At 50.4% G+C, this 23,147-nt stretch overlaps 1 protein-coding gene across 1 annotated transcript in view; it reads left to right on the top strand.

Moving 5' to 3' along the window:
* Nucleotides 1–23,147, top strand: part of RFX8 (RFX family member 8, lacking RFX DNA binding domain) — a 67,995-nt gene that overhangs the window by 35,982 nt on the left and 8,866 nt on the right. The window contains exons 5-12 of the mRNA XM_005662358.2: nt 5,411–5,474; nt 9,116–9,226; nt 9,807–9,884; nt 12,707–12,820; nt 14,323–14,473; nt 15,771–15,829; nt 17,245–17,401; nt 20,248–20,342. Coding sequence (XP_005662415.1) covers nt 5,411–5,474; nt 9,116–9,226; nt 9,807–9,884; nt 12,707–12,820; nt 14,323–14,473; nt 15,771–15,829; nt 17,245–17,401; nt 20,248–20,342 — 829 coding nt within the window. The remainder of the gene's footprint in view (nt 1–5,410; nt 5,475–9,115; nt 9,227–9,806; nt 9,885–12,706; nt 12,821–14,322; nt 14,474–15,770; nt 15,830–17,244; nt 17,402–20,247; nt 20,343–23,147) is intronic.

A 23,147-nucleotide genomic window follows, 5' to 3' on the forward strand; every position in this document is an offset into this window, starting at 1 on the left:
TATGTGTCTATACTGCACTGAGTGAAGTGGACAGTTTGCAGGACTCAGAAGAGACCTTCCTCCATCTCCCACCTTGAGGCCCTTCTAACCTTCATGTGTGGCCCGGAGGCTCTGAGTGAAGGTTAGAGAGTCTGGGAGCTGGAAAAGGTTTTGGGGTGTCAGATCCTGTCCCCTCTGCCATGGGGTGGAAAATTGAGGCCCTCGGAGCTCCAGTGACAGGAGGCCATGTAGCTCATGAGCAGTGGAGCTGGACAAGGATGCTTGTCCTATGGTGAGGTCCCCAGTTGGCCCTTCCGGCACCTCCTTTCCCCCACACCTTTCCTGGATTGGTTAAAACCTAACCTGCTGGCCCAGCCTGGCTGGGACTCTGGAGCAGGAGCTGAGGGGGCAGCTCACAGGAGACCAAGTTACTCTGCTGGGCTGACTTGCCTTTCAGTCCCTCCTGCACCCCAGGCTTCAGCCTCTGTCTCCGTCGTGTGACTTGGTGACTTGAAAGATCCCAGGCCTCGGAGGATGCTGGAGCAAGGCCCTTTTTGGGACTGGAAGCCCCTCCCTCACAGCAGGGACAGCTCTGGATGTTTGGTGTGGTTTTCTTAGAGCCCCGTTTTCACAGTGTCTGTGCTTTTGAGCACAACCTAATAAATGTCCCAAAAGACTGAAACAGAACTGCACACAGGAAGTGGCACAGGGGCAGTGACCGCCCCCTCCAGAACATGAGGCCGTCCTGGCTGGACCCTTGAGACTTCGGACTGCCGCCTCCAGGGCTCCTTGGCCTCCTCACCCTGACCCCATGGGGAAGCACCTGTCTACCAGTCCCACATCCTGGCCCAGCCAGGCTGGCCTGCAGGGTCAGCACAGCCTATGCCTGTGGTGTATACTCAGCTAAATCCGCCAGATGCCCTGGGCACCAGCACCCCTGATGTGGCCCCCTACGGACCTCCTCCTGCCATAAAGCAAGTCTCCCATAGGGATTCTTGGCTCGGCTGCTTTGTAGCCAGGCTCTAATGCTGCCACCCTGTCTTGTATGGAATTTCATGCATCTTTGCTCACCAGGGGCCTCTGAAACTGGTAATTTTTAAAATAAATAGTTGCGATCTTTTTTTTTTTTTTGGCCTTTTTAGGGCTGCACCTGCAGGATGTGGAGGTTCCCAGGCTAGGGGTCTAATCAGAGCTATAGTTGCTGGCCTACACCACAGCCCCAGCAACGCAGGATCTGAGCCACATCATAGCTCACGGCAACGCCAGATCCTTAACCCACTGAGCGAGGGCAGGGATCAAACCTGAGTCCTCATGGATGCTAGTTGGGTTCGCTAACCACTGAGCAACAACAGGAAACTCAATAATTAGGATCTTAGTAAGCCTACACATTGACCCATGTGACGGGCCATTGACCAACTGAGAGCATTCTAGAGGTGGGGAGAGATGGCCTCTCTGTCCCTTTGAATAAACAAGCCGGCCTCTTCTGGCCAAGTGGACACGGGGACTTTCTAATAGATGACCCAGTCTCTCCATGAGGTTGACAAATTTCTGTTTCCCATTATTGTTGTTTCGCTGCATAAAATCCCTCAATTCAGTGCTACAAAAATAGCACATCTCTGCAGCACCATGTCCCCTTGCAGGCCTCCGAGTGGCAAGGGGTCCCCTAGTCATCTTCCTTGTGACAGTGACGATGCAAGCCACTCTCCCTTAAATGGCTGTGGAGTTCAGCTCAAACTCTGCATTGAATAGAAACTTGGGAGTTTCACACACAAATCCAAAATAACCGTGCATCACTCTTGGTGGATTGGCCCCCAGAGCTGCTGGAGTCAGGGCTGGGGGAGGGGAGAGGGATAAGGCGGAGGGTGACCCTCGTCCTCCTTTTAAGTCTGAAGCCAGCCCTTCCAGCTTCCAGATTCCAGTTTCTTAGGGTCTAAGGGAAAGTCCCAGGAAGATGGCTGTCATCTGTGAAAGAGTTTAGTTAAGTGCTGACCAGGTTCAAGGCTGTGATAAGTACCCACCAAAGCACCCTAGCTAATCACAGGGGAAGCTCTGCTGGGCTCATCAGGCTGCCAGTTTATAGGCCTGTAAACTGTTTTTTTTTTAATTACTTAATGAATTTTATTACATTTATAGGTGTACAACAATCACCACAACCAAATTTTATAGCATTTCCACCCCAAACCCTCAGTGCATCTCCCCACCCCGCAACCTGTCTCCTATGGAAACCATAAGGTTTTCAAAGCCTGTGAGTCAGTATCTGTTCTGCAAAGAAGATCATTGTGTCCTTTATTTATTTGTTATTTTTTTATTGTTATTTCCTAAACACAATTTTTTTCCCACTATGCAGCATGGTGTCCTTTTTTTCAGATTCCACATGTCAGTGATAGCATTTCATGGTGGTGTCTTATTGTCTGACTGACTTCACCTAGCATGATAATTTCTAGGTTCATCCATGTTGCTGCAAATGCCGTTATTTCTTTCCTTTTGATGGCTGAGTGATATCCATTGTGTATATGTACCCCATCTTCTGGATCCACTCCTCTGTTGATGGATATTGAGGTTGTTTCCATGTCTTGGCTATTGCATAGAGTACTGCAATGAACACTGGAGTACATGTCTCTTTTCCAGTCATGGTTTTCTCTGGATAGATGCCCAGGAGTGGGATTGCTGGATCCAGTGGTAGATCTGTTTTTAGTTTTCTGAGGAATCTCCATACTGTTTTCCACAGTGCTTGCACCAATTTACATTCCCACCAGCAGTGTCATAGGTTTCCTTTTTCTCCACACCCTCTCCAGCACTTATTGTTTGTAGTCTTTTTGATGATGGCCGTTCTGAATAGGCCTGTAAACTGTTGAATTAACGAGAATGGGATGGGCCCCCCCAACACAGGTTCCCCTAACACCCCACTCCCATGCTGTCATAGCAAGGTCTTTGCAATTATTCATGTGACAGCTTTTTTCCTTTGGGGGTTTAACCTCTGGGGAGGGCAGACCTTATCAGTCTTGAGCACAGGTGGATCCACCAGGACACCACATGTAGTAGGCATGCAATCGTGAATGAGAGATGGATGGATGGATGGATGGATGGAGCTGAATGTATTCATGTCTTGCATTCATTTTCCAAAAAAAGACATATTAGGAGCAACAGGTGAACAGATGTGGATTGTAGAGAAAGTGCTCTCCCTCCAATTAAGAAAGCATCATGAGTGATTTTTAAGTTATCTCTTAAAGGCTGATGATCATATTTTCCCACTTAAATTCCTTTTATCTTAGCCCTTTATTCAGTGAACTTTTTTTTTTTTTTTTTTTTTTTTTTGTCTTTTTGTCTGTTGTTGTTGCTATTTCTTGGGCCACTCCCGCGGCATAAGGAGGTTCCCAGGCTAGGGGTCGAATCGGAGCTGTAGCCACCGGCCTACGCCAGAGCCACAGCAACGCGGGATCCGAGCCGAGTCTGCAACCTACACCACAGCTCACGGCAACGCCGGATCGTTAACCCACTGAGCAAGGGCAGGGACCGAACCCGACCTTGGTTCCTAGTCGGATTCGTTAACCACTGCGCCACGACGGGAACTCCTCAGTGAACTTTTATTGCTGACAGTTTCATCTTTCTTTCTAGGTTTTATTCTTATAGATGGTGGTTATGGTTTATTGTTTTTGTTGATAAATGTCTTAGCATCTTTGTGGCCCTGGGCTGTTGAAAAATTTCCCCTGGAGAAACTCCATCATAGTCCACACCTACCCAGGATGTCATTGAGACATGACAAATAGAGTGCCTGAGACATTTTGGATTCTCTCCACAGCCATCAACCTCTGTCTTCTCCAGGCTGAACAGATCCCATGCCCTGAAACCCTTTTGCCATCGAGCAGTCCAAAGTATGGTTCCTGTTATGATAACAACTCTTACTGAAAGATGAAGAGGGTGGCTTTCTCCTGGGGGTACAGCCAGACCCTGAATCTGCCTGTCGTTTTGAAATAAAACGTTGTGCAGAAACATCAGTCTGATGGGTACCCGGTATTCTTCTTCTTCCTTTTTTTTTTTTTTTTTTTTTTTTTTTTTTTGCTTTTTAGGGCCACACCCATGGCATAAGGAAGTTCCCAGGCTAGGGGTCGAATCGGAGCCTACACCACAGCCACAGCAATGCAGGATCCGAGCTGCATCTGTGACCTACACCACAGCTCACAGCAATGCCAGATCCTTAACCCACTGAGTGAGGCCAGGGATCGAACTGGCAGGCTCATGGTTCCTAGTTAGATTTGTTTCCCCTGTACCATGACAGGAACTCCTGGTACCCAGTATTCTGTCCAGACGTCCCTGACTTGGATTGGAGAATGGTCTGACCCAGACCTTCAGAAGGGTGCTCCTGGGGCTTTAGAGAGGCCGGGAGGGGGGGCAGGATCTTCCTGTGGGCGATAAAAGCCATTTTCTGCCTCTCCCCTCTGGCTCTCCCCTGCCCCAGGCCACCCCTGCCTTGACGACCACTGCTTGCTTCCAGAAGCAGAGCGTTATCTGTTCCCTTTCTTTTAGTAGGTTTACTTAGAATAAGATGTGAGGACATGAGTTGGAGTGAGCGGGGCAGCCACAGCTCCGGGATGGAGCGGAAACCAGGGAGGAGAGGCCACCTCTTTGGGCACCTGTGTAAAGCCAGGGGTGGCGAGTGGGGGCTGAGCTCCCACGTTCTCAAGTGCCCACAGTTAGAGGGAAATGCACTGCCCCATGTGGATGCAATGGAGTCTGTTCTCTGTGATGTAGGGACCCAGGAGGTGTGGTGACATGGAACTTTCATCTCATTGTTTCTTCTCAGTTTCCTTGTTCTGTGAAACTCAGGATATTATCATTTCTGAGCCCCAAATTAGAAAATGTAAAACTTCATCTCCACGACAACTTTTCTTTTCTCCTTGGAGTGAGTTCCTGTGATGACCTCATTTTCTTGCTTCCGGAGGGAATAAGCCTTTAAAAATAAGTATGTGGTTGTCCCAGTGTCAGAAACGGATTTTAAAAAATAAATCACCCGTTGTGGAGAGAAACTTGGAGGAGGGTTTTGAAATCAAATTTATCCCATGGAGTTCGCTGTGGCTCAGTGGTAATGAACCTGACTAGTTTGCATGAGGACACAGGTTCAATCCCTGGCCTTACTGGGTTAACGTTGGCATTGACTCGAGCTGTGGTGTAGGTCACAGACTCAGCTCGGATCTGGCTGTGGCGTAGGCCGGCAGCTGCAGCTCTGATTTGATCCCTAGTCTGGGAACTTCCATATGCCACAGGTGTAGTCCTAAAAAGCAAAAAAAAAAAAGAAAAAGCAAAAGAAAAAAAGGAAATCAAAGTTACCCCCCCCCACCACCACACATCACCTTACTGCAAAAGAAACTTTATTCTTGTGCTCAGAAACAGGTGTCTCACTAAAATTATTTCTCTGTTATCTATTACATCACAGTGGAGAGGTCGTTGCCTTTGAAAGCTCTACTAATTATGACAGCGTTCTCCAAGAAGATGGAGCAGTGAGTGTTGAATAAAATAAATTTGCTGTACTAGACCCTAGACTATTCAGTCCCTGCATAAATAGATGCAGCCGGTTTCCTGTGAGTCACGTGCTTAGCGTGGGCCCTTAGCCACTCGGCCCTCAGACCTGCATTGTTGTGTGTCCACTGAGTCCTCACAGTGTTGGGGGACAGAGGAGGTCCTGTCCTTAGGAGCACACTGCTTAGATGCCCATCAGCTATTTCACTGCGCTTCTTTTGCCATAATTAGAGAGGAGGTAAGCTATTGGCAATCAATCTGTGTGAAGGGGACTCCATTACATTTATAGCTCTTTGAATTAGGTCAGGACCCCAGAACGATGAATAGCTCAGTCTCTGACCTCACGAGGTGAACTTCACTGTGGCAGAGACAGCCTGATAGCCCTTTGATACGGCCTTGTGGACAAGTGGCATCAAGTGGACCACTGTGTAAAAGCCTGTTTTGTGACCAGCACTCTTGCGGGCTGAATGGGGCCTGAAAGAAAAGTAAAAACAGGAGTTCCCGTCGTGGCTCAGTGGTTAAGGAATCTGACTAGGAACCATGAGGTTGTGGGTTCAATCCCTGGCCTTGCTCAATGGGTTAAGGATCTGTCGTTGCTATGAGCTGTGGTATAGGTCGAAGATACCGCTCAGATCCCTCATTGCTGTGGCTCTGGTGTAGGCCGGCGGCAACAGCTCCGATTAGACCCCTAGCCTGGGAACCTCCATACGACCCTAGAAAAGACAAGGGAAAAAAAAAAAGATAAGCAAAAAACAGGAGTTCCTATTGTGGCTCAATGGTAATGAGCCCAACCAGTATTGATGAGGTTGTGGGTTCGATCCTTGGCCTCGATCAGTGGGTTAAGGATCCATTGTTGCCGTGGGCTGTGGTATAGGTCACAAACACGGCTCAGATCCTGCTTTGCTGTGGCTGCAGCTACTGGCCTACACCACAGCCACTGCAATGCCAGATCAGATTCGAGCCAATTCTGTGGCCTACACTGAAGCTTGCAGCAACACCAGATCCTTAACCCACTGATCGAGGCCAGGGATCAAAGCTGCATCCTCATGGATACTATGTCGGGTTCTTAAGCTGCTGGGCCACAACGGGAACTCCAAGTTTGTTTGTTTGTTTCTGAAAGATCAGTTCTTTTCTGGGCCCACAGGAAGGGCCCAGAAGGAATTAACTTTAGGAAGTCAATGAATTTGCTCATTATTCTTCTTTGTGATAGCTTTTTACCTTTACGTTTTTACGATACTGTGCTTTCAGATGGCATCTTCTAAACAGCTAAAACTGTGATGTATCTGAAATTAGAATTTTGAATTCTAATTAGAAAGAGCCGTGTTGAGTATAGGGATTTTGGCAGAGTTGGACAAACACTGTCTGCTTTGAGGTGTACAAGCCTCCCTGGGGAAGCTGGTTAAGTTGAGAGATTTCTGGCCTCATGTGATTCACGGAGCCCAAGTGCTATGAACGGCCAGCACCTCCAGGATCCTCAGTCCTTGGTTTCAGGACCACACTTGAGAATCATGGGCTTGGAATCTGGCTGCATCAGGAGAAGTTGGATGAACACAGCCAGAAGGTCAGGGTGTGCTGCGGAGAAGATGGACGTGGTTAGGATTGTGCAATAAGAGAGGGTAGCCCAGCTTGGCAGTGAGGACCCCTCAGTCCTTCTCTAGTAGATGCATTGGTAGCCTGGCTTGGCATTGAGGACCCCTCACTTCTTCTCGAGGCCAGGAACCCCATGAAACAGCCCCACCCTTTCTGATGACCAGCCCGAGGTCACCCCATCCCCCACGCTGGAAGTATCCGACTCCAAATGTAGCCAGTGGTGGGAATGAGGGTGGAATAGCCCCCCGGAAACCAAACAGCACCCAGTGGAATGACACCCTTCGAGCTGTCATCTTTCTGTGAGACCACTTTAGGTCTTTATATAGATATCTGTGTCTCTCCTTTCTCCCCAAAATATTAACAACGGGAGTTTAACTTGGCATCTTCACTCTACTCAGTGCGTTTTTTCCCAGGGAGAGAGTCAGTTGCTTTCATAAGATGCTCAGCAGGGTTCAGGGCCACAAAAGTGTTGAGAAGTACAGATTTTAGGTCATAAAGAGGGCGGTTGAATGTGACCCTAAACTCCCCCAATCCACAGGGGGATGGATATTTGTTGATATTGAGGAAGCATCGGAGCAGGAAGGTGGCTATTGCCCGTGGGTGCTATGCGGTGTGGAACGCAGCGAGTGCACTCCTGGCCCTGAGGGTGGGTGCGGGCAGCCTTCAGAAAGTCGTTCTGCCCTCCCATGGCTTGTAGATAAGAACCTTCCAAAAACCCACACAAATGATCTATGAAGCAAGATGTGAGTAGCCCAGCCAGGCTCTGAGCACCTGAGCACCGAGAAGGCTAAGGATGAAATTCTGGCCTTGGCTTTGGCATTGTGCTGCCCAGCAGGTCATCAGGTTGGAGGAAGTGAAGGGAAAACCCTCCCGAGGGCTGAGGGCTGCAGTCCAACTTCCCACCCCCAGGGGTGCTTCCACCTCCTCCATTTCAAATGGCAATTATCCTGAAGCCATCCTTTCAAGTGAAATCCCCTCCTTCCTTCAAACCAGAAGCTACTAGCGCTGCCCCGCCCCCGCAGTCTGGATAATTCAAGGCAGGAATATTGAATTTACTTTCTGCCATGTTGCCTTTTTCCATGCTTGATGGAAATGCAATCTGTTCTCCAGAAAAACCTGTGCTCCTCATTTTCCCTGTTAGTTAGGCCCGGAGTTATTTTTTTGTTTTGTTTTGTCTTTTAAGGCTGCACACGTGGCATATGGAAGTTCCCTGGCCAGGGACTGAAGCTGAGCTGTAGCTGCAACTTACGCAGCAGCTTGGGCAACGCCAGATCCTTTAACCTGCTGTGCTGGGCGGGGGATGGAACCCACGCCTCCACGGCAACTTGATCCGCTGCAGTCGGATTCTTAAGCCACTGCACCACAGTGGGAACTCCCTGAGATTTTTTTATATGATAAAAAACTCCATCATATGGGCAAGGTAACCCAGACAGGATATGGTTTTAGTTCAAGGAGGGGCAATTGTAAGGACAGAAGTTGTAGAATGTATTTATGGCACCAAATTGTTCATAGGTAATATTGCTATCCTATGTTACTAGACAGCATTTGTAACACACAGCTGCAAGAGTGTAATATTTTAAACCCTAACTCCTCCCCGAGGACTGTAGCGGGCAGACTTACAGAGGAAGGGTAGTAGCATTTACAGTGAAATAAGAGGGAAGAGTCGCTGGGATCAATATGGTGTCTAGAGGTGTAGATAAAAGATTAACCTATAGGAACCCAACATGGCTCAGTGGTAACGAACCTGACTAGGATCCATGAGGATGTGGGTTTGATCCCTGGCCTAGCTCAGTGGGTTAAAGATCTGGCATTGCCATGAGCTGCGGTACAGGTCACAGATGCAGCTTGGACCCTGTGTTCCTGTGGCTGTGGCATTGGCCGGCAGCTGAAGCTCTGACTTGACCTCTGGCCTGGAAACTTCCATATGCCAGGGGTGTAGCCCTAAAAAGCAAACAAAAAAAAAATTAACCTGTAGCAATAATATAATTGTGATGTGGCTTAAGGAAGTAACCCATGTGCATATGGTTTGCAGTGTGACAGTCATTCATTGGTAAAGACAGACCTGGTTGGCTTGCCTTTGTCTGGATTCAGGAGATGTCCGTTCTGGGAGCAGGAACTGGCAAAGAAGTACTCCTACAGATCGGTAGGTTGACACTGGGGGGACTGCCTTGTCACACATTGGCTGCCTGGGCAGCAAGTGGCTTCTTAGTTGGCCTGTGATCACAGCTGTACCAGATGGAGTCTCACTTGCCTTCTCCCAGACCCATGGGGACCGACATGCCCTCTGGGCTGGGGGTGGTCCAGAGACTCGGATCTCCTCTTCAGGCCCTGTAGGAAGGCTCCACTTGGGTCCCCGTCACCTTCTGGAGTGAGGGCCTTCTCACTGCAGAGCAGGGAACAGATATGTGGGTTTTCCAGAAACTAGGCCTGGGGGATCTGGAGGGGGAAAATCAGGATTAAGAGAGAAAGATGTCAGAGATTAGTGGCCTTTCGAGTGGGTGGTGGGGACCTTGGAAGTATGTTATGACATCAGAAATGAAGCCACCTAGTGTTAGTAAGTTCCCATCACTCCACGTGGCCAAAACCCTTTGGCCCCGGGAAAGAGTTTGGCCTCTGTCATAGCCCACCTGCAACACCAGCAGTGCCCTCGGGCAGCAGAAAAGTCTTACAGTTAATCCTGGAAGTGGGCTGGGGACTGAATTAATTCTCTGTATCCTTTCTAGATGGCCTTTCTGGCTGATGAATACTGCAGCTATTGTCAAGGTGTTTTACAAAACGTGAAGAACCGAGACCTGGAAAGGGTAGGGTCTTATCTGCACAATGCAAGCCTTCGTGACTCCTCATCAAACTTTCTACCTGAAAAGACCTCTCAGGGGATATCTAGTGGGGATGCACTGCTTAGAATGCTGTTATTTTATAGTCAGAGATATAAAGTATCACCTCTTGAAGGTGATACTTTTATTCAGTTGAATCATTTGGAAATGTTCCAAGGTACTAATAAGAATAGCTTTTTGTTCTAAAAAGAAATTCACTTGTTTTTCAGATCCTAATTATTCCAGCTGTTTTTTTGGTTGTTGATGTTTTTTTTTCTTTTGACCATGCCTGCAGCATGAGAAAGTTCTTAAGCCAGTGATCGAACCTGCGCCATAGCAGTGACCTGAGTCACAGGAGTGACAAGCCAGAGCCTTAACCCACTAGGCCACCAGGGAACTCCCATTTCCAGCTGATTGTGAATTAAGTATGGATATTATTCCCCCTGGAATTTTCAGTGGTGACTAAGAGCCATTATTAACACATACTAACCAAAAAAGCAGCACTTGGAAGCAAAGTGGCTCTGGCATGGCTATTGTAGTGACTGGATTTTATTCTAGAATTGGCAGCGGAAGAGCTGAGTATAAATTTCTGAACCATTCTGAATTCTCTCTTTTGCTATATAAAATGAAAAGCCATGGAAAGAAGTGCACATTTAAATGAAAGGTTTTCTGAGGGATAAGTGTTCTGAGTACTTCGGCTTTGGGAGATAATGTTCATTCAGCATGAATGCGTCCCGTGCTTGGTGTAACGTGCTGGGGGGCGGGGACCAGGCTGTCTTCAGAGTGGCCCCTGGCCTGTGAGCACAGTGTTGTAAATATCCACCCACATCAGGTTCTAATCCATTCCCTCTTTTTTTTTTTTTTTTTTTTTTTTTGGTCTTTTTACGACTACACCTGCAGCATATGGAGGTTCCCAGGCTAGAGGCCTAATTGGAGCTATAGTTGCCAGCCTGCACCACAGCCACAGCAGCATGGGATCCAAGCCACATGTGTATCCTACACCACAGCTCACAGCAACCCTGGATCCTTAACCCACTGAGGGAGGCCAGGGATTGAACCTGCAACCTCATGGATCCTCATTGGGTTCGTTTCCATGGAGCCACGGTGGGAACTCCTAATCCAGTCCTTCTTTCCTGCACGTTTTCATCAAGTCTTAACTCAGTTCTTCCCCTGCGACCAACACCATCTCTGGAACTAGAACTAGGAAGGTATTCCCCAGAGGGTTGGAGACGCTTATAGTCTCGTACGAAAGGAACAGGGTAAGCCAATGTATAGGGTATGGTATGGAAAGCTCTAAAAGACAGTGTGATTAGACTGTTCTGGGTGCCCCAAGAAAGAGAAACAGAGGCAAGCGGAGCATGCTCCCAAGGAAAGGCAGTGGTGACTCTTGTAGAAAAACAGACTCAAACTGGGGTAGCAGAGGGGCTCCAGATCAGCGATGCAGGAAGAGGCAGCAGGATGGTCACAGGCATCATGGGACAAAAGGTGGCTGTGACTAGATTTATTGTCTCTAAAGGAGAGATGCCAGAGGGGAGGTGGACATGGGCTGGCACTAGAAAGGGCCTCCCATGCCCTCTTGGAAACCAATTTATTGAGAAGACGGTGGTTTGCTGTGACATTGATTGAAGTCCTGTATTGGAACAGAGAAGGTCAGGGAGGTTTTTTCACAGTCAAGGTGAGAAGTGGAGGGTTGGACCTGGAGCAGCGGCAGTGATGTCAGAGAGAAACAGGGACCGATTAGAGAAATATTTCTGAAGCAGACACAAGGCGATTGGATGACTTGGGACTTGGGCGGTGAGGGAGTGAGTGGAGTTGAGTCCGTGGCTGCTGTCTCAGCCCCACCCATGAACCCTAAAAGCGCCCGCCTTAGAGTGAGAGGGTTAATACACCTGCTCACCCCATTCTGGGATCTTTCATGAAATACCTATGAGTCTCTTTGGAGATGTCTTGTCGAGAAGAAAATTTCAAATCAGGTAACTCCAGGGGTGGCACTTACTTTCTTGACAGCCAGCACAGAAGGAACAGCTCCTTGCCTGGGGTCACTGGTAGGCTCTGGAGTCAGTACTGAGGTGCCTCAGAATACCTGAACTGCAGAACTATGATGTCTCAGAATGCCTGAGCTGCAGTGCCGCCATGCCTCAGAGTACCTGAGCTGTAGAACTATGATGTCTCAGAATACCTGAGTGGTAGAAGTCCCCAGAAAGCAGCTGTCTTCATTAGCTGGCAACTCAGATTGGCCACCTGGTCCAATGATGGAACCTGAAAAGTCAGCATGGGGGAAAATAAAGAGAAGGATGGAAGCTGGACAGAAGTTGTCCACAGAAGGCTTTACAGAAGGCTTCCTTGTGGTGGAATCCATTTCCCCTTTGCCCACATTTGGGTAAATTCTGACAGGATGTCATGGTGGAAGCATCTTTGATTACATACTGTTACACCCCTTCCTGAGCTGCAGAATAATTGAGGGGGTCAGTCAGTCAATGGAAACTTAGTCTAAACTGTGGCTTATGCCCCCACCCCCTAGCCCGAAGCACCTCCTATCCTAGTCAACAGAGCCCCCTTGTGGTCAGAAACAGCCTTCCCTCCAGAAAGCCGCCTCCGGGAAAGACGTCCACATTATAGCACCCACCTGCAGGTGCTCTCTGATGGGTTCAAAACCAGTTGTAAAATCCAGCTCGGAAAAGCTGAGAAGCAAAGCTCTCATTCCCTGGATGGGAATGAACTTCACCCCTTACACTTGGGGCTGATGAAGTGGGTGTGGTCTCCCCAGGCACAAAGGGGTGTTGAGAGAGAACTTCTGCTCTTTGCATCAGGTGGAGGGCCTGCTCATGTCCTTCTGGAAGTCTCTGCAGCAAGACACGGTCATGCTCATGTCATTGCCTGACGTGTGCCAGCTCCTGAAATGCTACGACGTTCAGCTATACAGGGTAGGACTCTGCCTGGGATGCTGGTTTGTAGCCTTTCCAGAAATAGATCCCAGATGCTGGGGTTAGAGCCTCTGACCCCTGCCCTGCGGGGTTGTGACCTCAGGCTTTCTGAGGAGTGAGTGGTGGGGCTGGTGGGCCAGGAGCCTTTGGCACTTTCCCTAAAACTCAGCTTTTCTTTCTGACTTCAGCAAGAGCCCAAGTTACCTTATGTAGAGAAATGCCCAGCACACCTCCTGACCATGGCGGCCAGTGGCCAATGGAACCCAGATTGAGTCAAAGTCCTTCCTCTGATATTTCAACAAAAGAGGACTTGTTTAAATGAGTAATTGGAATAGTTGCTATGGATCATTACATGACTGCCAGGGTTTGTTGGCTTGTTTTTGGTTTTGTTTTGTTCTGGATTTTTAATTTTTTAAAAAATTATAGTTGATTTAGAATGTTGTGCTAGTTTCTGTTGTGTGGAAAAGTGATTCAATTACACACACACACACACACACATTTTTTTTTTTTGGAAGTTCCCAGGCTAGAGGTTGAATCGGAGTTGCAGCTGCTTGCCTGCACCACAGCCACAGCAATGCTGGATCCGAGCTGCATCTGTGACCTACATCACAGCTCATGGCAACATCAGATCCTTAACCCACTGAGTGAGGCCAGGGATCGAACCTGTGTCCTCATGGATGCCAGTCAGATTCGTTCCACTGAGCCATGATGGGAACTCCATATATATTCTTTTTTATTGTTGATTTCTTTTTAAAGGTCTGTCTCTATAGTGATTCTTGTAGTTTGAGGGTTAATTATATATTATTTCTGTGGTGAAATTGTGGTCTTCTTAAGCCAGTTGTGAACCTTTACCTTTTATTTTTTTAGGAAAAAAAAAATCTAGTGCTTCTACATTTTTAACACAAAGGTTAAAAACTGGAGGCTGAGTCCAGCCCTTAAATATTTTGTTTTGACCTCCCCCTCCTCCACTGAAATATTTGTCTTTGTTTAAAATTTTGTATCAGTCATCAGCATTTAAAAATCTTTGAGGAGTTCCTGTTGTGGCACAGTAGTTAACGAATCCGACTAGGAACCATGAGGTTGCGGGTTCAGTCCCTGCCCTTGCTCAGTGGGTTAACGATCCGGCGTTGCCGTGAGCTGTGGTGGAGGTTGCAGACGCGGCTCGGATCCCACGTTGCTGTAGCTCTGGCATAGGCTGGAGGCTACAGCTCCGATTCGACCCCTAACCTGGGAACCTCCATATGCCGCAGGAGCGGCCCAAGAAATAGCAAAAAGACAAAAAAAAAAAAAAAAAAAAAAAAAATCTTTGAAAGAATTCGGATTCCAGCCACTCCAGCCTGATGTCCTGCCCCACTGGGCAGTGGCCAGGCCTGCATGGTGGCCACACCATCCGTGGGGTAGGAGCCTCTTTCTCAGTCTGTGGCTCATGTGACCTTCGGCCAGCTGTAACCAGGGCTGCCCGCACTGGCCGGGAGTCACAGGTCTCGATGCTTCTGTTGTAGGGGATCGAGGACATTCTCCTTCACGACTTCTTAGAAGATGTTTCCATTCAGTACCTGAAATCTGTCCGGTTGTTCAGTAAGAAGTTTAAGCTGTGGCTCCTCACGGCTTTGGAAGGGTTTCCAGGCCTCTTACAGATCTCCAAACACAAAGGTGGGTCTCAATGGAAAAAAATAAAAATCATTATTAAGAACAAATCAACAACAACAAAAGAAACCAGAGGAGGGTCTCAGCGGGGAACATGGGCTCTGCTTGCATGGACGGAGGGGGCTGTAGGGCAGGCTGCCTCTGTGTGCAGCTCCCCCCAGCCCTAAGCCTGCCCATGCCCGTGGAATTGCCAGCCAGGGAGGCTGTGGGGAGGGTCCTGGAGAGAACCTGGCACCGGGGTCTTGCTGGGAAAGGGGACCCTCACCACCACCCCCGGCTCTGTCCCTCCTTGAGGCTGCTCCCAGGCTTCCTAGTTGAGGGTCCGGCCTGAAGCCTCGCCCCCCCTCAGTCACACACCCCTCCACACCCAGCAGTTACTCTAACAGTGATTCGATCAACTAACAACCTCCACGGCCCCCTCTCCCCAGATGGTCACTCTGTTCTGCCTGGTCTCCGGCCCATCCCTGTCCCCAGCCCCCAGGGACCCCATGACCCACTGGTGCCCCCAGCAATGAAAGACTGGTTGTCCCCTAAAAGCCCTTGTTCCTGCTGCTTCTGTGCCTGGTTGGCCTCCCTCATCCCATTTCCCAGCCAACTCCTACCTATATGTTAAGGCCTGGGCTGAATGTCCCCTTCCAGACAGAGCCGTCACTGATACCTCCTTCCCTAGAACCCCTTACTTTCTTCTCCCTGCGTCTCACGCTGTTGGAAGGATGTTTGTGCATCTGGTGACCACCCTCTGAGAATGAGCCCTGGACTGGGAGGTTACTCTTCTTCCTCCAGCTGTGCAGCAAACACCCAGCAGACACTGCAACAGTGTCTCTGTAAACGAACATGTGAATAATGAATCCATCCGAGGACACGCCTCCTCGCATGTTCTCACCTCTGACCATTTCCTGAGGAGAGGATGTGGGGTTGAGAAAGTTAGGGAAACTCCGGGCTCCTGGACAGAAATCCTAAACTCCATGGAGCACACGTGGCAGAGGCTGGATGACATCATTTGTCTGATCCAGAGGTGGGGATTTGGTCAAGATGCCCCTGCCAGGGTCTCAGAGCCACTGGGGAAAGGGTGAGTGGACAGGAAGGCAAGGATGGGGGGCCCTGGCGGTGGGGCGGGTGGCGGCTGTGCCCTTCTGGGCAGACGTGGGCCCACTGTATGCCTGTCTGTATGCACCACCTGTGTGCCCTTCTTATGCACTGCCTATATGCACTTCCTGTATGTGCCTCCTCTTCCCTGCTGTCCTCCAAACAAACTTGAAGTTGTTATGGTGACAGTAATGGCCATATGTATTGTTCTTAACAGAAGTTACTGTGTTTGTCAAAAGACTGAGAAGAAAGACCTACCTTTCCAACATGGCAAAGGTAGGTTTTAGCCAGACAGGAGGGAACAAAGCAGTTTCCTCTGAGTGAGGCATGAGGATGCAGGTGTCTTTCTGAGTGGGCAGCACACCCTGTGCCAGAAGGCCCCCCGCACTCCCCTCAGAGGGCAGGCTAGGAAGGCCTGCCAGTCCCCAGGCTCTCCCTGTGAAGGAGAAGAAGTAGGTCCAACAGGTTGTGGCAGAGCCAAGACAGACAGATGGACAGATGGATGGACGGACAGACAGAGAGCCCTCCACCCCTTGTGACCCTGGGGACTCATGTGTGTCAGGCCATCAGGTCCACCTTCTCACTCCTATGTGGTTGTGAAGCTTCACTGTTAGGGGAGGGTGGAGGGGGCTGAAGAAAGTAAAATCCAGGGAGTTCTGGTTGTGGCTCAGTGGTAATGCACCCGACTAGCATCCACGAGGGCTCGGGTTCAATCCCTGGTCTCACTCAGTGGGTTAAGGATTCTGTGTTGCTGTGAGCTGTGGTGTAGTTCGCAGACGTGGCTCAGATCTGGCGTTGCTGTGGCTGTGGTGTAGACTGGCAGCTGCAGCTCTGATTTGACCCCTAGCCTGGGAACCTGCATATGCCGCAGGTGTGACCCAAAAACAAACAAACAAACAAAAAACAGAGCGAGAAGGAAAAAAGAAAAAAAATCCAGGGGGTGGGATTTCTGAAATCCCATGGCAGCAGGTCAGGACAGAGCCTGGGACTGTCCCTCTGCCCCAAGTCAGCCCCCAGCCAGGGGGGGCATCCAGCCAGACCTGCCCTTTGACCGTCTCCACCCTCCTCACACAGAACTCTGCGAAGACCTGGGTTCCTCCGGGTTGTTTCCCCTGATGTACCCGAGGCCCATCAGCTCTGGGCACCTTCACCTTGACCGTCCTGGCCCTACAGCTCGACCTTCATCCCGATCTGCCTGGGGCTTCCGGCTCAGGCTGCAGACGCACCCCCCCCCAAGCCATTTACCAAACAAGAAGGATAGCTTCCAAGTCCCTGCGGCCGCCCTCCACGTCCACCCACACTGGTGCTTCTCCAGAAGCATCCTTGCCCTGCACTCCCTCAGTCACCCACTGTTTCCCACTCTGGAGAATGCAGGCTGCTTGAGCAGGTGCAGAGACTAAGGAACCGGGAGAGGAGGACCCGAGGGGACTGAGACCCGCCAGACTCACCACGCATCATAGGCAGGAGCATCCTAAACGCCGCCTTTCAGAAAGGCAGCTCTAGAACGGGTGAAATTCAGACACTTTGTCAGCTACGATTCAGTCGGAGTGGGTGATTTACCACCCAACTCCCCCCTTCTTCCTCTTCGACAACAACACCCTGGTCATTTGAAGGGGGAGAGGGAGGGGCGGGGATGAGGCCAAAGTAAGAGGACGAGGTTTCCTCACGTCATGTGCTTCCAACGTCTTTAGACCATGAGGACGGTGCTGAAAAGCAGCAGGAGGGTCAGCGTCCTGAAGTCAGACCTAGATGCCATCATCCATCGGGGCACTTTGGGTATTTCTAAGAAGGCTCTGCCCAGGGACCTGAGCAGCGCTGACGACCTGGAGGAGGACGCGGAGATGAAATGTAAGCTTCTGCGCAGCTGCTTGGTTGCCACGTTCGTGTGGCTGCCTTGGCCGTCATGAATGTATGAGTTTCCTGATAAAACTGGAACGTTCCTCATTTTCTTTTTTAATTTTATGGCCTCACGCGTGGCATATGGAAGTTCCCGGGCGATGGATTGAATCCGAGCCGCAGCTGTGGCAATGCCAGATCCTTGAACCCACTGCACCAGCAATGGAGGGATGGAAACTACACCCCTGCGGTAACCCATACCACTCTGGGTTCCTTACCTGCTGCACCACAGCACGAACTCCTAGAATGTTCCTCTTTCTTTTTTAAAAAAATTATTTATTTATTTATTTTTTTAGGAACACACCTGCAGCATATGGAATTTCCCGGCCTAGGGAGTCTAATCAGAGTTGCAGTTGCCGGCCTGTGCCACAGCTCACGGCATGGCTGGATCCTTAACCCACAGAGTGAGGCCAGGGACTGAACCCACGTCCTCATGGATACAAGTCAGGTTAACCTACTAAGCACCAATGGGAACTCCTAGAACATTCCCCTTTGCCATTATAATCTATCTGCTCACACACCTCTTCCTGCAGTTGGTGAGGAATGAGCAGGGGGAAACCTTTCCCAGGACCTGCCCTGAGGTTCTGGCACGTGTTTGCCAAGTGTGACTGCCACTGGACAGCATTTCTTATCTCCTTTGGAAACCCTCCCTGAGTCCCTTTTACGTGCTCAGAGGGTCTCTAGGGTCCTAAGTTGGACTGACTCGGTGCTCTGCCTTGCCAGCCTCTGCTGTCACTACCATCAGCACCACCAAGTGTTATTTTTAACAACGTGAAGTTTAACCAGGGTGCCTCCACTCCTTTCCAAACAAGTGGCATGTGGTGTTCTTGCCCTTTGCTATGGGGACTGGGGCGGGGGGAGGCATTTCCCCCTCTGCCCATCTTGAGTTCTAATGGCTGGACTAGTAATAAAATTGATGCAGGACAGATTCACAGGAGGAAAAAAAAAAACAAATTTCAGTTCACGTGCACATATGTGTCAGAGAAATAGGGCCTAAGAAGTGGCTGAAACAGGCAGCTTTTCTGCTTTTTACACCAAGAAACAATATATGTGTTTGGAATTGACAGCACAAAGAAACTTTGGCTTGGGGTGCCCAATTAGTGAAGAAGCTAAACAGCATTTGGGCTTGGGAGTAAATGAAAGAAGCAGCAGCTGTGTTTATAGAGGCTTCTTCAGTGCCCCGTCTCTGGCCAAAGGGTGTCTCTTTACTCCCTGGTTCAGGGAGGGCTTTGCTCACACAGGACATTGATTTCCTGTTTTCAGGGAGGCAGAGAGGTGGGTCAGAGTCCCTCTGGTGTTGGCTGTTTCCTAAGTAACTTTAATTTAAATTAACCAATATGCCATTGAGGCACATTTGGGGTCACCTCTTCTGGGCCCAACACCGCCTGACAATTGTAGTTAATCTTAAGGGAAAAATCTCCATTGCACTAAGAGCTGGCCCATGGCACTTTTAGGTCACTGGGAGGGGACAATAGTGAGAGCAGGCATCCCCCCATTGGGGAGACGGGAGCTGCTTCAGGAGGGGCTGCACACCTCTTACCCCCAACTCCCCCAGCCTCAGGGCCAGTCTCTCGGCCTTAGTGTGAAGGCTGCTAAGAGGGGTCAGTGTGCATAAAGCTGCCCCCTGCCCAGTGCCTGGAGCCCCCTCAGGTGTGAGCCGTGGGCTTTGTCTTGGCCCACCCGACAGGGGGCTGGCATATGGAACCACCTCGGCATTTCACAACCACCTGGATACGTGGATTCCGAAACGTGTAAAGTACTGCAAATTGTCCCGTCCTCTTTCCTTGACCTTAAGGGAGGGCTGACGTGGTCGGGTCATACCAGTTATTAAAGGAATAAAATAGATCCTTACTTGTTGGTGGGTAGCCCCTCCCCCGCTCCTGTCCCTGATTAGCTCCCCTACCCCAAATCCCAGGGCCTCCCCTTCAACCAAACCAGCAGCCAAAAAGCCAGCACCTAACCCAGCAGGCTCAGGGCTTCCAGACCACTGGCTTCCCCGAAAATCCCAGGTAGCCACCCAAAGCTTCCTCTCACCCCCAGCCCAAGCCAGGAAGGCCTCTCCCCAAGGCGTCCAAGAGGCTGCCCAGGGCTCCTGAGCTCCTGTTGGCATCCTTGTGTGTCCTTCCAGGAGGGCTCAGAGCCGGCAGAGAGATGACACCTGGCTGGCAGGTGCCTGAGATGACCCTGCAGGATCTTTAGGTAGAGGCTGACCAAGCCTGAGCTGGGCCATAGCAACCCACTGGGTTTGCCAAACCCTGCTTGGCATGTGGTGCCACTCATGTGGGGAGGCCGGAGGCTGTCCTTCGTCTCAGTCTCAGTGTTGCCTTCGCAGGTGGGGTCCCGAGTCCCAACCTCACCCACACCCGGGCTCTGCCCCTCAGGTCTGTACTGACGGGTCTGTAGCCCCAGGCAGGTCTGCTAACTTCCCTCGGTAGCTTTGATGTCCATCGTCAGTTAAAGGACTTGAACAAACCACCCCTTTCATGAAAACAGCAGGGATGGGTGAGGTCATGTCTGTATCATGCAGTGAGCTCACTGAAGCCGGGTTCTGTGTAATTACAAGGTGTAGTTGTTATTTCAAAATATGTCTTCCCATTTCAACAAGTAGCAGAGGCGGTTGCTAGAAGGCAAGGCCAGGGAGCTCTGAACCAGACGACCTGGGGTGACGCATCCAGCTCGGGCAGGCAGGCTTTGTGTTGGAAATGACTGCGAGGCTGCAGTGGGTGTTACAAATACCTACAAAGAAATCCCGCCACACTGCTCTCACCATCTTTTGTGTTGTTTTTGTCTCCTGATAGGTTTAAGCAGTTTAATTTCTCTGCTGGGCATGTCAACAGACCTGAGTGTGTTCCTGAATTGTCTGTCTTCAAATCTCCAAGTATTTGTCTTCCAGGTACAAAGCCATAATTGATTTTTTTTTTTTTTTAAGAGAAGAAGTAGGTGTTGGTCATCCTAGCCACATTCTAGCACTGAGTGCCTGGGACCTGGTACAAAGAAAAAGGGTTTTCTCTAGAGCTCTGGGCGCAGGTGTGTCCAGGCTGGCATGAAGGTTCAGGATGGGCAGGTTGTGACTCAGAGGCTGGCACATCATTTGTGTGTGAGAGTGAGAGTGTGTGTGTGTGTGTGCACAAGTGTACGTGAGCAGGCATATGAGTGTGTGTGCACGTGAGTGCGTGTGCATGTGGATGCGTGTGTACCAGGCAGGAGTGTTTAGGGGGAAGATGGGTCTGTTTGGGGGCAGTGCTTGCCTGGGGGCTTAGCACTTAGTATCAGGCTTGAGTTCACAAAAGCCAAGATGAATTGGTTTGGGATGTGGGTGGATTTGGTCCTTCTGTTGGCCATGTCACTTGGGACTCCATTCAAGTAGGTGCTTTGGCTTGATTGTCATTGTCATCTGCACTGGCAGTCACCCTGTAAGAGCTAGAAATGCTCTTGGAGGAGACCCCAGTACCCTGGACCCAGTGGGTCCCCAGCCTGAGGCCTCATACTCTGAAGGCCGAAGCAGCTGGAAAAGGCCCTGTTGAGGGAGGGGGCCACACGAGGAGGTGACGGGCGTCGAGGATAAAATCGGCTAAGAAAGGGAGACCCTGTTCCCAAGAGAGGATGGCAGGAACAGAGCAGGCACACGGGCAAGGCGGGGACTGCTTTGGGAGAGGGGAGACATCTCTGGGGCAGAGAGGGGGTACCTGGAGGGCCTGGGCCTGGACAAGGACTCGCCTCTTCTCCTTAAGCCTCCTGTCCCCTTTCTTCCTGCCCCAGAAAACTTAGGAAGGAGCTTGAGAGCCGGTTCCAAGCCTTGGCAGGTGTCTATTTCCATCCTTTGCTCCTTGGAAAGAGTCATTCCAGGTCCCGTGTGGTTTGATTCTCCCCCTCCTCCCTGGGTCCCTGGCAGAGCTCATGATTACCCGTGGTAATGCGTGCGGTCGGAGAGCTGGGGAGACACCCTTTCATTCAATAGGATGAAGCTTTCCATCCTCTGCTCCTTGTGTGGGTCACTCATGCAGCCTCGGCTTTACCCAGGCTGAACGCACGAAGCCCTCTGGTATTGGTCCTGCCCCGAAGCAGCGCCGGCTCATCTTGTATCTCAGGCTACGTCACACAATGTTTCCATCGCCACACCTGGAAGCCTTTACAAGCGAGGCATCTTAGAAAAAGGGTGTTTTTGTAACTGCCTGCCTTTGAAGGGCTTATTTTGGTAAAGCAACTTGGCTGATAAAAAAAACAGACTATCATCAATGAAATGCTCAGACTGTTAAAATGTAAAGCCTCAGGCTTGTCCGAGGTGACTCACAGCCTCAGCTGACAGCATCTGGTGGCGCCAGTGGAGGGAAGGGCTCGGCTGTGTCATGTTTCACTTCATTCCCTAGTTTGGACCCGAGAGTAATTTCTTTTTTTTTTTTTTTTTTTTTTTTTTTTAGAGCCACACCTGGGGCATATGGGGATTCCCAGACTAGGGGTCAAATCGGAGCTGCAGCTGTTGGCCTACACCACAGCCACAGCAACGCCAGATCCGAGCTGCATCTGTGACCAACATCACAGGTCACGGCAACACCACATCCTTAACCCACTGAGCGAGGCCAGGGATTGAACCCACAACCTTATGGTTCCTATTTGGATTTGTTTCCGCTGCACCACGATGGGGACTCCCCAAGAGTAATTTCTAAATGTAGCAACCTGAGGTATTGCAGGTGCAGAGGAAAGCTCGGGAATGTTCGTGGTCCACGAGTGAGGTTTGCATGGAGACGGCCCACAGCTGCTTCTCTGGATGGTTTTAGGAACCATTCTTGTGTGTGTTGGATGCCAGGAGGCTCCTCCTGAGAGCCGGGAGCCAGGTGGTCCCAAGTCATGGGGGGGAGGATGCCACTGCCAAGGGGCACCAACTCAGGTTCCCTGCCCCACGCAGTGGGACCAAACAAACTGAAATGTCAGATTTGGGAGCCAAGGAAGGTTTATTGCAGGGCCGTGCAAGGAGATGCATGCTCAGAATACCCCCAACTCCCCAGAGGGTTTTAGCAAAGCAGTTTTACAGGCCAGGTGAAGGAAGGCGGGGAGAGGAGGTGGGGTCCCAGGGTGTATGATCAGCTCGATTCTCCGATTGGCTGACTGATACAACAGGGCAGTCAACATGATCAATCCTTAGGCACCAGTAGGTCTGGGGGTTATTCGCTCATGATCCTCAGGTAGTTAATTTCTCCCATGTGGGGGTTGCAACATCTGAAAAACTCGGGAAATGTGCTTGAGCTACTATTACCTGGGTGCTTTAGAGGATACTGCGGGATGGGAGAGTTCTTTCCCCTAGAAGCTGCATAGGGTCCTGCTCCATTACAGGTGGGGTCCATACCCACCCAGAGCCCAGGTCGGTCCTTGGGGGCTCTCGCTGGGGGCTGAGGAGAGGCCAGCATGGAAAGGGCACCTGCTTCTTTCAGGCCGGGCTCTGCAGCTCTTCCTCGGAGACTTGCGGTTGAGCCGTGGGCACTCCTCAAGCAGGAGATGCAGGAGAGGCTCAGGGATTCCTGCCAACCTGTGCTGGGAAATTCAGCGACTGTGGCTTCATGATTCATCCCAAGGCTGCTGTCAGTCTAGTGGGGAGATCCTTTGTCTACACGCGGATACCCAGCTTAGTGCTACGGAGGCTGTCAAAGGACCTTGACTCCACTATGCAGGTGGACCTTCTGGGCCTTAGATAACTCAGCTGGTG

The sequence above is a fragment of the Sus scrofa genome, chromosome 3 (genome assembly GCF_000003025.6).
Source record: "Sus scrofa isolate TJ Tabasco breed Duroc chromosome 3, Sscrofa11.1, whole genome shotgun sequence".
NCBI lineage: Eukaryota > Metazoa > Chordata > Mammalia > Artiodactyla > Suidae > Sus > Sus scrofa.